Raw genomic sequence first — 13949 nt, 5'->3', positions numbered from 1 at the left:
TAGGGTTCAACCTCATCTTAAGAAGTGCTTTGAAGGAATTGCATCACTGGAATTTACAGACACGTTGGACATCACCCACATGAAGAGTTCAGAGGGTGAAGTTGTACCGCTCAAGGATACGATTTCTACATCTAAGGCTAGAGGGCAGGTAGAAAAATGGCTGCTGGAGCTACAACAGGACATGATTGCTAGCATCAGAAAGGTTTGTATTATACTTAGCATATCAGTTAAGTTCTGTGCACAACTCAACTCTAACATGAGCTAAAATGTTCGGTGCGTAGCCAGGCATGTTAAAAATTTGTAAAAAAAAGTTGGCACTGGCTAAAAAATGGTTTTTGGACGTTTTGCCCACTACTGTTGCCTTCTTCAGCAAAATAAAAATGCAAATGTTCAACGGCGTCCTGTTAAAAATATGTAAAAAATGTGTGATAAAAAACTTAATAAACTTTCCGAGTGCAGCAATAGTCTCTAGAGCATTAGGGGTCATGAATGGTCCCTCAAAATGTCGCAGTGCTCGCAATGCTCGCAAAATTTTAGTGGGTGCTTGTTTGCTCGTGCTCGCACATTTTTACAAGTGCTCGCATGCTCGGTTTTCAGTGGTGTAACTTTTTGAAAAGTGCTCGTTGCTCGCAAGGCTAACTTTTGTCAGTGCTCGTGCTCGCAAAGAAAAACGCTTTGCTCGCAAAGACCATTTAATACCCCTAGCATTCTTAATGAATCTATTAATTCTTAATGACATTTTCAGTTTACAAAATTTTACTAAATTGTTCATTGGTGTTTTAATATCATGAGAGACAGTTTGTTCTAACTTCTCTCAAGTTAATGACTTTAAAGAAGGCAGGGTCATTACTCTAAACCCATTATGGGCGTCTCATTTTGTTTAGGTTATCATGGAAGCAACAGAAGCCTATAATAAGACAGAGCGAGTTAAGTGGGTGAGAGATTGGCCAGGGCAGACAGTTCTTTGTGTGTCACAGCTGTTCTGGACCCTGGAAATACATAAAGCAATCAAGGGAGGAGCCAAGGTATACTTTTTTTTGTCTAGGTAGAATCTGTAAGGTTCAACACTCATTCAGTATCCACTCTATTGCATCAAACTATTAAGGGAAAATAAAGAAACATAATGGTTGTGCTTGTTCAGTTTTTACCTTGAGTAGCCTTGTGTGATATACCCTATGAAGTGTAAACATGACGTTTTCCTTTATTGAAGCTGGTTTCAGCTGTCACTTTCCTTTGTTACGTACAGTTTTATGACAAGTGAATCAAGAGGCTTCAAAGGCTTCGCATACAGCTACAGCAATACAGGCTACTAATTGGCACAAACCTTTGCTGGCAAAGAATTAAAACAAGCATGTCATAAAACATTCACTTAATGCACTTTTCATGTACCTGTTTATATATGCACTTGCCACTCCTTAATTTGACACTGACAAAAATTTATTAACAAATGTCAATGACCATACTTTTTAGGGAGCCCACTTGCAATCGCCAGACTACTTACGGCCTGCAAAATAACAGAGATCAAAATCTTCAAGAAACATTTTCAAATTGTTGGTTTTACCTTTTGAATTAAGACTTGCTAGTGTAAAAACACGCTGTCCTGTCATTCATGTTGTCAGCACACTCAGTTCAAATTATATGATGATGTTGTTGCAGGCCTTGAGTGACTATCTGCAGCTCAACAACAGCCAGATTGATGACATTGTGGCTCTAGTTCGTGGTAAACTGTCAAAACAGAACAGAGCCACTTTAGGAGCCTTGGTGGTACTGGATGTACATGCTAGAGACGTGCTTGCTAAACTCTGCGAACTGGGTGAGACAACTAGAAACTAATAGGTTTAAACATAGTTAAAAATAATTGTTATTGACTTGTAAATCTCAATAACACTGAAGATGGTCATGAACGACTGAAACATGTCTTGTTTTTTAAATTCTAGTTTTTTATTACCTTATTCTCACTAAATTTCGCAAAAAATCAAGAGCCATATTTCGCGAGTATTTAATTTCGCGATTGTGAGAGAAAGGTACAATTGGAGTGTATTAAATTTCGCGATTTTTATCCATTCTTCAATATAAAGCTTTGACCTCGAATCTGTAACAACATAATTAATAGGAGTCATCATAAAAACAGCAAACAAAACAATATACACATAACAAAACAAAAGGTATTCAACGGTCTAAATCCCGAATAGGTTCATCTAGGACTTCAAGAGCGTGATTTTGAGGAACTTGGCGGCAGAGAACAGTTAGAACAGTGCGACTGATGGAGTGGAAGATAACTTATGGACACAATTAAACAAAAAAACACCTAAACATGAAGCTCACACATGTTAAAATAACTATGATAAAACACATCGGGTTTCATTATTTTTTATGTTAGTACGATATTAAATTTCGCGATTTTAAACTTCGCATGTCCTATATTTCACGAGTATCAAATTTCGCGATTTTTTCAGAATTGCGAAAATCGCGAAATTTAGTACTCGCGAAATTAAGTGAGAATAAGGTAGTTCTTTTGAAATGTTATTACTGCACGTAGCCAGGCAGGAGGGTTGTATGGAATAATATTCAACTCAAAACTTCAAGATCATGCCTGTTTGCATACCATGCTACTCAGTCAACAAGTGGTGTTATTGTGTGACGGTATTTTGACTGGAAAAAAATACCACTCATAATCAATTACCCAACATTAATTGCTTTTTCTGCACACTCTCAAGCCAGTTTACACTCTGCAAGTCAGAAGATGGACTATTATTGCTGATATTTTTATTGAATAATATCTGTTTTTGTGTTAGGTGTTCAAAGAGAAGATGACTTTGAGTGGTTGGCACAACTGAGATACTACATAGAGGTATATATGGTACTCAAAAATCTCAATTATGCTTACTCATGTCAGCTTTCATGAATGCTGTCATGACAATCCAGAAATGGTTTGTAATCTGCTGTATCTAGGAAAACTTGTGTATCTTGAAATCCCATAAGAATTGTTCCAAAAAGTTTTGGATTGACAAAAGGAGAACTACATACATATAGTAACACTAAGCGAAATCTTAAACTAATCAGTTTAAACTGTAATTTTTAGAAGCCCTTGGTGTACATAAGGTTAAGACATTGTTTCCTGATGCACTGTATTTTGCTGTGTTGTTTAGGAAGAGAACGTGATGACAAGAATGATAAGTGCCCAGCTAGCATATGGCTATGAGTATCTTGGCAACTCAGGACGACTGGTCATCACTCCTCTCACAGACAGATGCTACAGGTCAACAATCACAATATTCCTTGATATTATTTGAATCCTCATTTTTCCTATACTCTCATTTGCACATTTGGCTGAACAGTAAAGTGTGTTTTTCTCTCTGGATTCGATCTCAATAATCACTGTAAACTGATATTTAAAACATTAATTTCATGACTTTTTAAACTACTAGAATTACTTAACAGATAATTGGTAACGTTAAACTGTTCTTATCATTTGTCATACAGAACTCTGTTTGGGGCTCTACAGCTACACTTGGGAGGTGCCCCTGAGGGTCCTGCCGGAACAGGAAAGACTGAAACTACCAAGGATCTGGCCAAAGCTGTGGCAAAACAGTGTGTCGTGTTTAACTGTTCTGATGGATTGGACTACATTGCACTTGGCAAGTTCTTTAAGGTAAGCACTATGCAACACAACTACATTCAGCTGTGGAGGTTGTGCAAGATGCCGATTTTCACTGGCATATGTTTGAAAGTTAGTTTTTTTGTCTCAAACAGTGATCAAACTTTCCACGGCAATTAACGTATGTTTGTTCGAAAACGTCACGGATATTTTGAGGAAAATTTTCGAAAACAAAGGCCAAATTACATCCAAATTTGCTCATTGCTTTCTTACAGTACTGTAGCTGTTGCCAAGAGCATCACAACCACTTCAGATAAAGTAAACAACAAAAAAATAACACTAAAACAAGCAATACAAAATACAAAATTTTAAAACCTCCAAAATGTATCTGAGAGCTGTGTTCATTACACTAAAACAAATTTCTGGTGAGGCTAATCAGCACACATGTACGTTTATATGAGTTGCAACTGATATTTAACACGATCATGTTGAGGTGACACATCACCTTAATTGGGTAGTGAACGTTCCTTCAAGATCTTTGGCTAAAGCGGCGCTGTCTTAATTGTGGCTGTAAATATTTGAATTTCAGGGTTTGGCATCATGTGGGGCATGGTCTTGCTTTGATGAATTCAACCGAATTGACCTGGAGGTGTTGTCTGTAGTAGCTCAGCAGATTCTGACTATTCAAATGGGTATGTATAACACTTACAGTTTGAATTGGTATCAGGGTGATGTGTACCAAGAGTGACCCTATGCCATACTGCTTTCTTTCATTGACAGGTATCAACTCAGGTTCAGACACTCTCTTGTTTGAGGGGACTGAACTGAAATTGGACCCCACTTGTGCTACATTCATCACCATGAACCCAGGCTATGCTGGCAGGTCTGAGTTACCTGATAACCTTAAGGTACTATTCACACTAATGTGTGCACACTGTTATTTCTTACACTAACTTCCTTATTTCTATCTAATATTCTACTTCATTTTTCTTGTAGGCCTTGTTCAGAACAGTGGCTATGATGGTTCCTGATTATGCATTGATTGCTGAAATATCACTCTACTCATATGGTTTTGTGAATGTATGTTAAATGCCATGTATCCTTGATTGTGTTACATTTAAATGATAAAGATTCACGTAAGGTAATTCCCTTGAAATAGAACTGCTTATAGATTTGCAACCAAACTTTGCCAGTTGGTTGTTTACCTTAAGGGAAGTTAAATTTTGAAATAAAAAAGGGGGGTATTGCAGGAAAACCTTGTATTTAACATATAATTCCTTATATTTCCTTTGCGGGTACTGGCAAAGTACAGTTTTCGATGATAATGTATTATTCTGCCATAGAAATTGATATGTATTCATTTTATAGAAAAAATTTGATCGCTACTTTCGAACTAAGAGAAAAAAATGATAGGTCACCGAACTCATTTACGAGAAAACAATTATGATTTCTCTCTTTCTCTCTCTCGCGAGCCAAGCTGCATAGAAAAAAGCCGCCCTTTTGTTTACGTGTGCACGCTAATTACGCTAAGAATTCTGCGCATTAAAGATGCGCAATGCAATACTAGGGAATCACCTTAAAAAGAAACAAACTTGTACCCTTAGGTTTGTAGTGTTGCTTAAACTTTATGTCTATTCAATTCCAAATAATTATTTGCTCTTTTTAGGCCCGTCCCCTGGCTGTGAAAATTGTCACCACATACACTCTGTGCTCTGAGCAGCTGTCATCTCAACATCACTATGACTACGGCATGAGAGCTGTGAAGTCTGTTCTTACCGCTGCAGGAAACCTAAAGGTAATGAACCATGATAGTTCAACTTTTATTAAGAGTTGCTGTATTCCTTCTAACTTTTTTCCTATTTGCATCCTTAGTTAAAATATCCAGAGGAAAATGAAGACATATTGATGTTGCGCTCCATCAATGATGTGAACTTACCCAAGTTCTTGGCTCACGATTTGCCATTGTTTGAAGTAAGTAATTCACTGCGGTACACTTCTTTTTTTCTGTTAGACAAATGATACTTACTGTTCTTATTGTTTTTAAGGGAATCACATCAGATTTGTTCCCTGGTGTCAAGCTACCTAAACCTGATTACACCATTTTGACAAATGCTGTCCAAGAAAACTGCAAAGCATTAAACCTGCAGATGGTAGACCAGTTCCTCACCAAGATTATACAGGTCAGTTAAAACTGCCAAAAATAAAACGTTTGCTGAAATGGCAATTAAAGGTGAATGTGGTAGTTTACTAAATTTTTGGCTTCCTTAATATTGATGGCATATTGATGGACAATTGGCAACAACATCAACTGAGGTGAAGCCTGTTGCTCACGACTTGTTGGTGAGACTGATAGATTGCTGACGAATAAATGTGTGTGTATCTCTACTGACAGACTGTTCGAGCGACCGACAAACTGACAAATACATGTAGACAGCCTGGCTGGCTGATTCATTGATTCATTCTCTGATAGATAATTGACAGACTGGTAGATTGTGTTCCTTGATCAGTGTGTGTTCCAAGTAATTCACTAAAGTTTCGTGAATTTTGTCAACATGGCAGATCTACGAGATGATGATTGTGCGTCATGGATTTATGATTGTTGGTGAGCCATTTGGTGGCAAGACATGTGCTTACCGGATGCTGGCTCGTGCTCTCAATGATGTCACAGAACAAGGTCTGATGGAAGAGAACAAAGTTCAGACTGTGATTATCAACCCTAAAGCCATCACTATGGGTCAGCTGTATGGACAGTTTGACCCAGTCTCTCACGAATGGTCGGATGGAGTTTTAGCTGTCAATTACAGGGCATTTGCCACCTCAACTGTAAGTACTACATGTGATAATTGTGTACGTTCTGATATCTGCATGTAACTGTTCTGAACAAAGTTGTTATCCTTCCTCACAGACACCAGACCGTAAATGGTTGATCTTTGATGGACCTGTTGATGCTGTGTGGATTGAAAACATGAACACTGTGCTGGATGATAACAAAAAGGTAAATAGTTCAAATCTAAGTGAGTCCATAAAAATTGTTGTTGTTTTTATATTTATTATTCCACAAATACGCTATTTTACCATATTAGATCAAGAACGTGCAAAATATGATTCGGTAATACACTGCAGAACAAGGCAAAAATACGGAGGGAAAGTGGAGCAACAAAATGGCGGAACTAAACGATCCAAACTTTGACTTATTTGCGTCCTTTTGGCTTGATATAATAGTGGAATAATATATTCCTTCTTCTGAGGTTTAACATACAATATGCACGGACATTTTGCTCATTGCTCGTTGGATAAGGTGTATATACATTGTCATTATCATTACATTCTACATCATTCAATGTTGTTTGGCGTGGACATAACCTCTATGTCCTTCGTTCTTTTATTTTTGGTTGTTGTTTTAATAATCCACACCGACTCATCTGCCGAGGTGTACTGCTTCTAATACATGTGACTTTGTTCTTCAGCTTTGTCTAAACAGTGGAGAAATAATCCAGCTTGCCTCAACCACTAACTTGATATTTGAGCCAATGGATTTGGAGGTTGCCTCGCCAGCTACTGTAAGTACACATTTAATCAATAGGTACACATAGACCGTCCTAGGTTGGTTACATTCTTACGGAATAGAAAACAAAGAACGTGGGTTAAACAACCTGAAGCAAACACAGGAGTTAGATGGAAGAACTTGAACGTTAGTGTGAACCCAACCCACAAGTCAAGTAAAGACTGTAAACTGCTCATACAAAACATGTCAATGGGCTATGACATATGAGCAGTACTTGACAAATTTTTTGTGCAAGCTCTAATAAAAATTCATAACCTCGCTTTTTTACATTATGCACTGTGTAGCATAAAAACATAGAACTGGAGGTTCCGTTATTAATATAGTTTCTGCACTGTATGTGGTTACAGGTGAGCCGTTGTGGTATGATCTACATGGAGCCCCACATGCTCGGATGGAAACCACTGCTTGTGTCATGGCTCAATACTCTTCCCAAGACACTAAATGAGGAGAATCGGGAACTCATTAAAGATTTGTTCGACAGAATGGAGGAAGCGCTGCTGCAGTTTGTTCGCAAAGGAGGATTCAAGGTAATGTTTTACCATTCCAGTCATCATGTTTACTTGCTTTGTACACAGATCCAGGCACTGACAATGAGCACCAAAAGTGTTGAGACATTCGGCACTTTTTGAATACCTTGGACAAATTTTATCCCTTGCCCTTTCAATATAACCCCCTCCCTCCGAAACAATGTTGGACTTACTATCTGCAAGACTTGCCTCGTTTTTGTTAAACATTGAAAAGGGTTAGGGGGAATGGTTCACAAAATGGACCGAATTAAAAGTGGAAAAATAGGAATGTTAAATTTGTATTCATTTCAACCAACTTTCTCAAGGACTTTCATCGGTTCTTGCAGATACTACTCATATACACCATGACCACATGACTCAAATGTTTAATACATGTTCATTATGAACTCCCAATTTAGAAGACCTTTATTTTGTAATAAAAGACCTCAGTTTTCCTTGGGTGAGTTACTTTCCACATAAGATAAGATAAGATAAGATAAGATAAGATAAGATAAGATAAGATAAGATAAGATAAGATAAGAACTTTAATAGTAATCTCCCCATAGGGCTTTTCAGAAACTATTTACAATAAAAAATAAATCTACTTAACACTAATATTTACAAATAAAATTGAAAAACTAAATAAAATAATGATTAAAAGTTTAAAAGAAGATGATTCCTAAGCTTTGATTTAAAAGAGTAAAGAGAGTTAGCGTTTTTGATTTCAATATCAAGGCTGTTCCATAGGTTTACGGTTCTGTGTTTACATCTAGTTTAAGAAAGAGAAGACCTTTTAATGTGAACTTGAATGCATTATGTAAATAGCAAATCTAAAGGTAACACGTTTATGGAATTCATAGTTGGCATGTTTTGATGTATATAGGAACTGTCACCCACAACAGACAGTAACATGGTGAAGTCACACATGAACCTGATGGACACCATGATGGATGAGTTTCATGATGAACAGAAGTTTAAAGAGCTTAATGAAAGAGAAGTTGCTGCTTGGCTGGAGGTAAACTACATTGTGTATTCATCAATAGTGTTTCCTTTTCTCTATTTTGCTTACATTAACTGTTTGAGTGATTTGTGACATGGTTTTTGTTTTCTACCCGCTTGTTAGTGTATCTATCTCTTTTCTTGCGTGTGGTCTCTGGGTGCTTCAATTGATGCTCGTGGAAGAAAAGATTTTGACAAAGTATTGAGAGAAATTGTAGAGGTTAGTATGTAATTGAATTAAATTATTGTAACTTGTTTTCAAAGATAAAGTCAGTACTGCTTCAGACAAACGGCTGTAATGCAGTTTTCTTACGAGCTAGTTCCCACAGTGATGTACATCGTACTCTTGCCACTTAACAAAATGTTAATTAATTTTGACAATTTTATGACACCTTTTTGATAGGTTCTGTAAATGAAAAGAATGACCCTTTTCAAAGAAGGATTGTTTATAATTGTTCAGACAAGTATGTAATATGTGTGTTATCATGCAGGGCCCCTTGTCACTGGAAAGCAAAAGCAAGTATCACATCTTGGAGATCGTTGATCCACCACCGCGCCCCTTCCTATGCCCCTTCCCAAGCAAGGGAACAGTCTATGACTACCGCTTCATCAAAGAGGTAATGTCCATTACTTATGCTTTGTGTTATCCGTTTAAATTTTTTGTGTTATTTGCTTTGTACAGATATCTTGGTTGTGTACGCTTATGTCATGTTTTGGATTTATGTATGATTTGCTCTCCAGGGCATGGGCAAGTGGGAACTATGGACTGAAGAAATCAAGGATGCTCCTCCTATTCCCAAGGTATTACAAAATTTAGTCCCTTAGTTTCTTTACTGCTTTTTGTACATTGTCTTTAGTTTTCCTTAGGAGAATTTGGTTTTTAGTTAAGATGTTTTTCCAAGAGTGATCAGTTTTGTGATTCTCATGACCTGCTAACTTGTATTTGTTGTAACAATGTAAAGAGAAGAAAGAAATTCAACATGATGTTGACATAAGCCGATTGTATTCTGCAGGAAATGGCATTCAATGAGATCATAGTACCGACTGTGGATACTGTGCGGTATACCTTCCTCATGGAGCAGCTTGTGTCTCATCAGAAGTCTTGCCTGTTTGTTGGGCCCACAGGAACTGGCAAATCTGTCTATATCACGGTCAGTCTCATTCAGGCGCATTCAATTTCAGCATGTTTCGTCAGAGTTTACAGCTTAGTTTTGACACGCGTCCATTCCAACCATTCGCCACTTTAGAACCCAGAAGAAATCCGGGGCGAGTATTCATCTCCTAGTTGCTTATGGGACCGTTCCTAAGGACAATATCGCTTCTCATCTTTGGTATTTCCCCAGTTATGGTCGCACAAGCAAATAAGACTCACCCCATTTAAATATTTTCACAAACCCTCTCCTCTCGCTAGGTAAGCGCTTTATAACAGACTCAAAGACACTTAAATAAATTGGAATGTGTATACTGCTTACAACTGTTCCAGAAAATGAAATTAAATCTGTGTCTTAATGTGATTAAATATCTATTTTTTTGTTATCCAACAGAACTTTCTCTTGAAGAACCTCCCAGACACTTACAAGCCATTGTTGATCAACTTCTCAGCCCAAACCACAGCTAAACAGACTCAAGACATCATCATGTCTAAACTGGACAAGAGACGCAAAGGAGTCTTTGGTCCTCCATTGGGCAAGAAAACGGTGTGTGTTCAGCTCTCTAGTTCCCACTATAAATAAACGTGTTCATTTGATCGGCAATTATAAATTACATATATTCTCTTTATCCTTTTGTCTGACACCTCTATGTAGCAGAAGGTAAGGTGTTTTTATACTTAAATTTTTTGTTGGCTAAGGACATCTAATGAACTGTAAACATTCTGTGGTGCGATCACAGGTTGTGTTTGTTGATGACTTGAACATGCCGGCTCGTGAAGTGTATGGTGCCCAGCCTCCAATCGAACTGTTACGTCAGTGGATGGATCATTGGAACTGGTAATTAGAATTATCATTATTGACTTGTAGTCTGATTTGACTTTGTCTTGCCATTTCTGCTTCAGCAGCTTAATTTTTTTGTTGACATTTAGTAAAATATCAAACGTCCTTATTTTTAGTGCAGAATGCACTATTGTGATGGTTTGTTGGGGACGTCGTCCGCTAAACCGCAAGCTCACTTAAGCTCTGAGGTGTAAACTTTTTAAAGCCATCTAGATATTAATTTAATAGTCCTGTGAAAGGGGTAGGAGTAGGGGACACCTGCCGTGTGCCCTAGGTAAAACGTGACTATATTTCCTTATTTTCATATAAAGATATAAAGGGAAAAATCAACCCCAAAAAAAATTTTGAACTAAATGCGCAAGACACGAACATAGCATACATCGCGTGAGTTGCGGTAGGAGTCTTTTAGACTCCCTGGCGCTAAGTTAAGACCGCAAAATGATTGAATTAGACTTTGTGACTTTCACAGCGCTTTCGTAATTAATCATGCAAAAACGTGCATTGGGATTTTCGGCGCGAAACTCCTAACAACCTTTTAAAACAGCTTTAAAGATGTTTTTTGGTTTTGTTGTGTTTAAAACAACTATCGTCGATGTGGCCGTGGAAAAAAACAAAGGTATCATGTTACAGCATGCGTAAGGAAAACAAAAGTATCTTATTACAAACGAACAAAAGTATCGTGTTACGGTTGTAAAAGTGTTAGGAACACCCAGGAAGGAACGCTGTTGTTGTTTCAACGTCTATCTTGAAATTGATATGAAACATAAAGCATCATTTCTTTAATTGATCGTCTTCATTGCATTCTGCACTTTCCTTTGGGTGTCTGAGTTTATGTCTGTTCTGTATACACAGGTACGACCTGAAAGACACTTCTCCCATTCATCTGGTTGACATTCAAATGATAGGTGCCATGGGTCCCCCAGGGGGAGGCCGTAATCCTGTTACACCTCGTTTCCTACGTCACTTCAACACCATCAGCATCACCACGTTTGATGACACAACCATGACCAAGATATTCGGCAGGATCATGGAATGGCATCTCACCACAAGGTGATTATATACGGCACATATGCAGCATTTCCGGGGGTTTTTTAACTTGTATATTTCCCTCTTAATGAAAAAGGATTCCTGGTCTCATTTTGCAGATTACTGAAGTCAATAGAGTGTGTTCATGGTGGCCATCTTAGAGGAGTGAAACATTAGAATGATTTTCCTGGGAAAAAATCATTTTTATGCAAATATCTTTTATTGTTTCACTCCTCCAACATGGCCCCACGAACACACTTTATAGCATTGGAACCAATGGGTTCAAATTTGCACACAACCTGATACAAAAGATGTTGTGGATACTGATTCGCTGTAATGTTTTAGTATAAATGAGGAGACATTAGGTAGTTATGATTGCGTATTATATTTCAGGGGTTTTTCCAAGGAATACACTGCTGTGGGTGATATGCTGGTGAGCAGCACTTTAGAAGTGTACAAGAATGCCATGACGAATCTGCTGCCCACCCCAGCCAAGTCACACTACTTGTTCAACTTAAGAGACTTTGCTCGAGTCATTCAAGGTACTCTTCTCTCTACACCTGACATCATTGAAGACCCTGATAACCTCAAGCGTCTCTGGTGTCATGAGGTATGTGATCTCATCATTCAGTGACTTGTCTTAGATTCACTTTCCTCACTGATGGTACGGTTAAATGTGATTTCGTCAAGTTCAGATCAGTGACTGTTTGGATTGGGCTTCGGTTTTGGAATTATGATGTCATTAGAAAACACTGTTATCATCAAACAACAAACCTAAACAACAACCCTAAAGTTTGCTTACATTCCACTTACATTTTACCTGATTTAATGCGACTGGAATCTTTCCCTCTTTTGGGGCGAATAACAAAGCTAATTTGCCTGTCATTTCAGTGACTAACATCAGGTGTTGTGTGTAGGTTTACCGTGTGTATTATGACCGGTTGGTAGATGACAGTGACAGGCAGTGGCTCTTCAACTTCTTACGTGAGATGAGTAAACCTCATCTGGGTGTTGAATTTGACAAGCTGTTTGAACGACTTGATTCCAATAACGATGGGCGAGTGGAGGAAGACGACCTAAGAAGTCTGATCTACTGTGACTTTACAGACCCTAAGGCTGATCCTAAGCCTTATGTGGAGGTCAAAGACTTGGACAAATTACGTTCTGTGGTGGAGACGTATCTAGATGAATTCAACAACATGAGCAAAAAGCCCATGAATTTGGTCTTGTTCAGGTAAGACAGGGAAGAGTTAAGCTTGTATCATTGGCTTTGCTGTAGTAATAACCATACTGTGACTCTTGCAGGTTTGCAATTGAGCACGTGTCTCGAATTTCCCGCGTGATCAAACAGCCTCGCGGTCACTGTCTGTTGGTGGGTGTTGGCGGCAGTGGAAGGCAGAGTTTGACCAGACTAGCTGCACACATGGCGGATTATGACTTGTTTCAGGTAACAACTTGTGCTGTCTTTCTGGCAGGTTCTTTGCGTTAATTTTGTTTTCCTTTTATCGTATGTTAACGCTTTGTATTATGTACCTTGTCCGTTTCAGGTTGAAATTGGCAAAGGATACACTTCCACTGAGTGGCGTGAAGACTTGAAGGCGATTCTAAGAAAGACTGCTGAAGGCGAAATGAATGGGGTCTTCTTGTTCACTGACACTCAGGTGAGATTTAACATACTTTTGCTAACTATGTTCAGACGTGTTTTTCCAATTGCCTGAACATTTTTGTTGCATTATCCTTACAGATTAAAGAGGAATCGTTTCTGGAAGATGTGAACAATTTGTTGAATGCGGGTGAAGTACCCAACTTATTCCCTTTGGACGAGAAGCAGGAGATTTGTGAAAAGATGAGAGTATTGGACAGGTACGATGTTCCATTACGGACGATGTTGCACTGACCAGCGTTTAATAATCTTACCAATGTAATATCATTCCGAGAACAAATAAAAAACTGATTAAACCAGAAATATTTCTGAATGCCAAATTCTCTGATCTGGTATAAAAATAGATATTATGACAATTAGAAAAAGAACTCATGTAATGACAGGTTTGCTTTTCTTTTTGAAGGCAACGTGACAAGTCAAAGCAGACAGATGGCTCCCCAGTAGCACTGTTCAACTACTTTGTTGATCGAGTTAGAGACCAGCTGCACATTGTGCTTGCCATGAGCCCCATTGGTGACGCCTTCCGTAACAGGCTCAGAAAGTTTCCTTCGCTTGTCAACTGTTGTACCATTGACTGGTTCCAGGTAATTTTATCATGCAT

The 13949-nt window shown here is 38.2% G+C and overlaps 1 protein-coding gene across 1 annotated transcript in view; it reads left to right on the top strand.

The window, feature by feature from the left end:
* The window catches only part of LOC144630155 (dynein axonemal heavy chain 7-like), a 53297-nt gene that overhangs the window by 25489 nt on the left and 13859 nt on the right, over positions 1 to 13949 (top strand). The window contains exons 31-60 of the mRNA XM_078488446.1: positions 4 to 202; positions 885 to 1025; positions 1657 to 1813; positions 2796 to 2851; positions 3150 to 3259; positions 3484 to 3652; positions 4188 to 4290; positions 4379 to 4506; positions 4595 to 4678; positions 5265 to 5393; positions 5471 to 5569; positions 5644 to 5778; positions 6158 to 6421; positions 6504 to 6593; positions 7066 to 7158; positions 7511 to 7690; positions 8553 to 8684; positions 8793 to 8888; positions 9160 to 9285; positions 9410 to 9469; positions 9682 to 9819; positions 10213 to 10365; positions 10559 to 10656; positions 11512 to 11709; positions 12079 to 12295; positions 12603 to 12919; positions 12991 to 13132; positions 13233 to 13346; positions 13430 to 13548; positions 13752 to 13932. Coding sequence (XP_078344572.1) covers positions 4 to 202; positions 885 to 1025; positions 1657 to 1813; positions 2796 to 2851; positions 3150 to 3259; positions 3484 to 3652; positions 4188 to 4290; positions 4379 to 4506; positions 4595 to 4678; positions 5265 to 5393; positions 5471 to 5569; positions 5644 to 5778; positions 6158 to 6421; positions 6504 to 6593; positions 7066 to 7158; positions 7511 to 7690; positions 8553 to 8684; positions 8793 to 8888; positions 9160 to 9285; positions 9410 to 9469; positions 9682 to 9819; positions 10213 to 10365; positions 10559 to 10656; positions 11512 to 11709; positions 12079 to 12295; positions 12603 to 12919; positions 12991 to 13132; positions 13233 to 13346; positions 13430 to 13548; positions 13752 to 13932 — 4228 coding nt within the window. The remainder of the gene's footprint in view (positions 1 to 3; positions 203 to 884; positions 1026 to 1656; positions 1814 to 2795; positions 2852 to 3149; positions 3260 to 3483; positions 3653 to 4187; positions 4291 to 4378; positions 4507 to 4594; positions 4679 to 5264; positions 5394 to 5470; positions 5570 to 5643; positions 5779 to 6157; positions 6422 to 6503; positions 6594 to 7065; positions 7159 to 7510; positions 7691 to 8552; positions 8685 to 8792; positions 8889 to 9159; positions 9286 to 9409; positions 9470 to 9681; positions 9820 to 10212; positions 10366 to 10558; positions 10657 to 11511; positions 11710 to 12078; positions 12296 to 12602; positions 12920 to 12990; positions 13133 to 13232; positions 13347 to 13429; positions 13549 to 13751; positions 13933 to 13949) is intronic.

Source organism: Oculina patagonica, chromosome 11 (assembly GCF_052425735.1).
Source record: "Oculina patagonica isolate OP01 chromosome 11, crgOcupat, whole genome shotgun sequence".
NCBI classification, from domain to species: Eukaryota; Metazoa; Cnidaria; class Anthozoa; order Scleractinia; family Oculinidae; genus Oculina; species Oculina patagonica.
The sequence above is the reverse complement of the archived record's forward strand: the minus strand, read 5'-3'. Positions and strand labels throughout refer to the sequence as shown.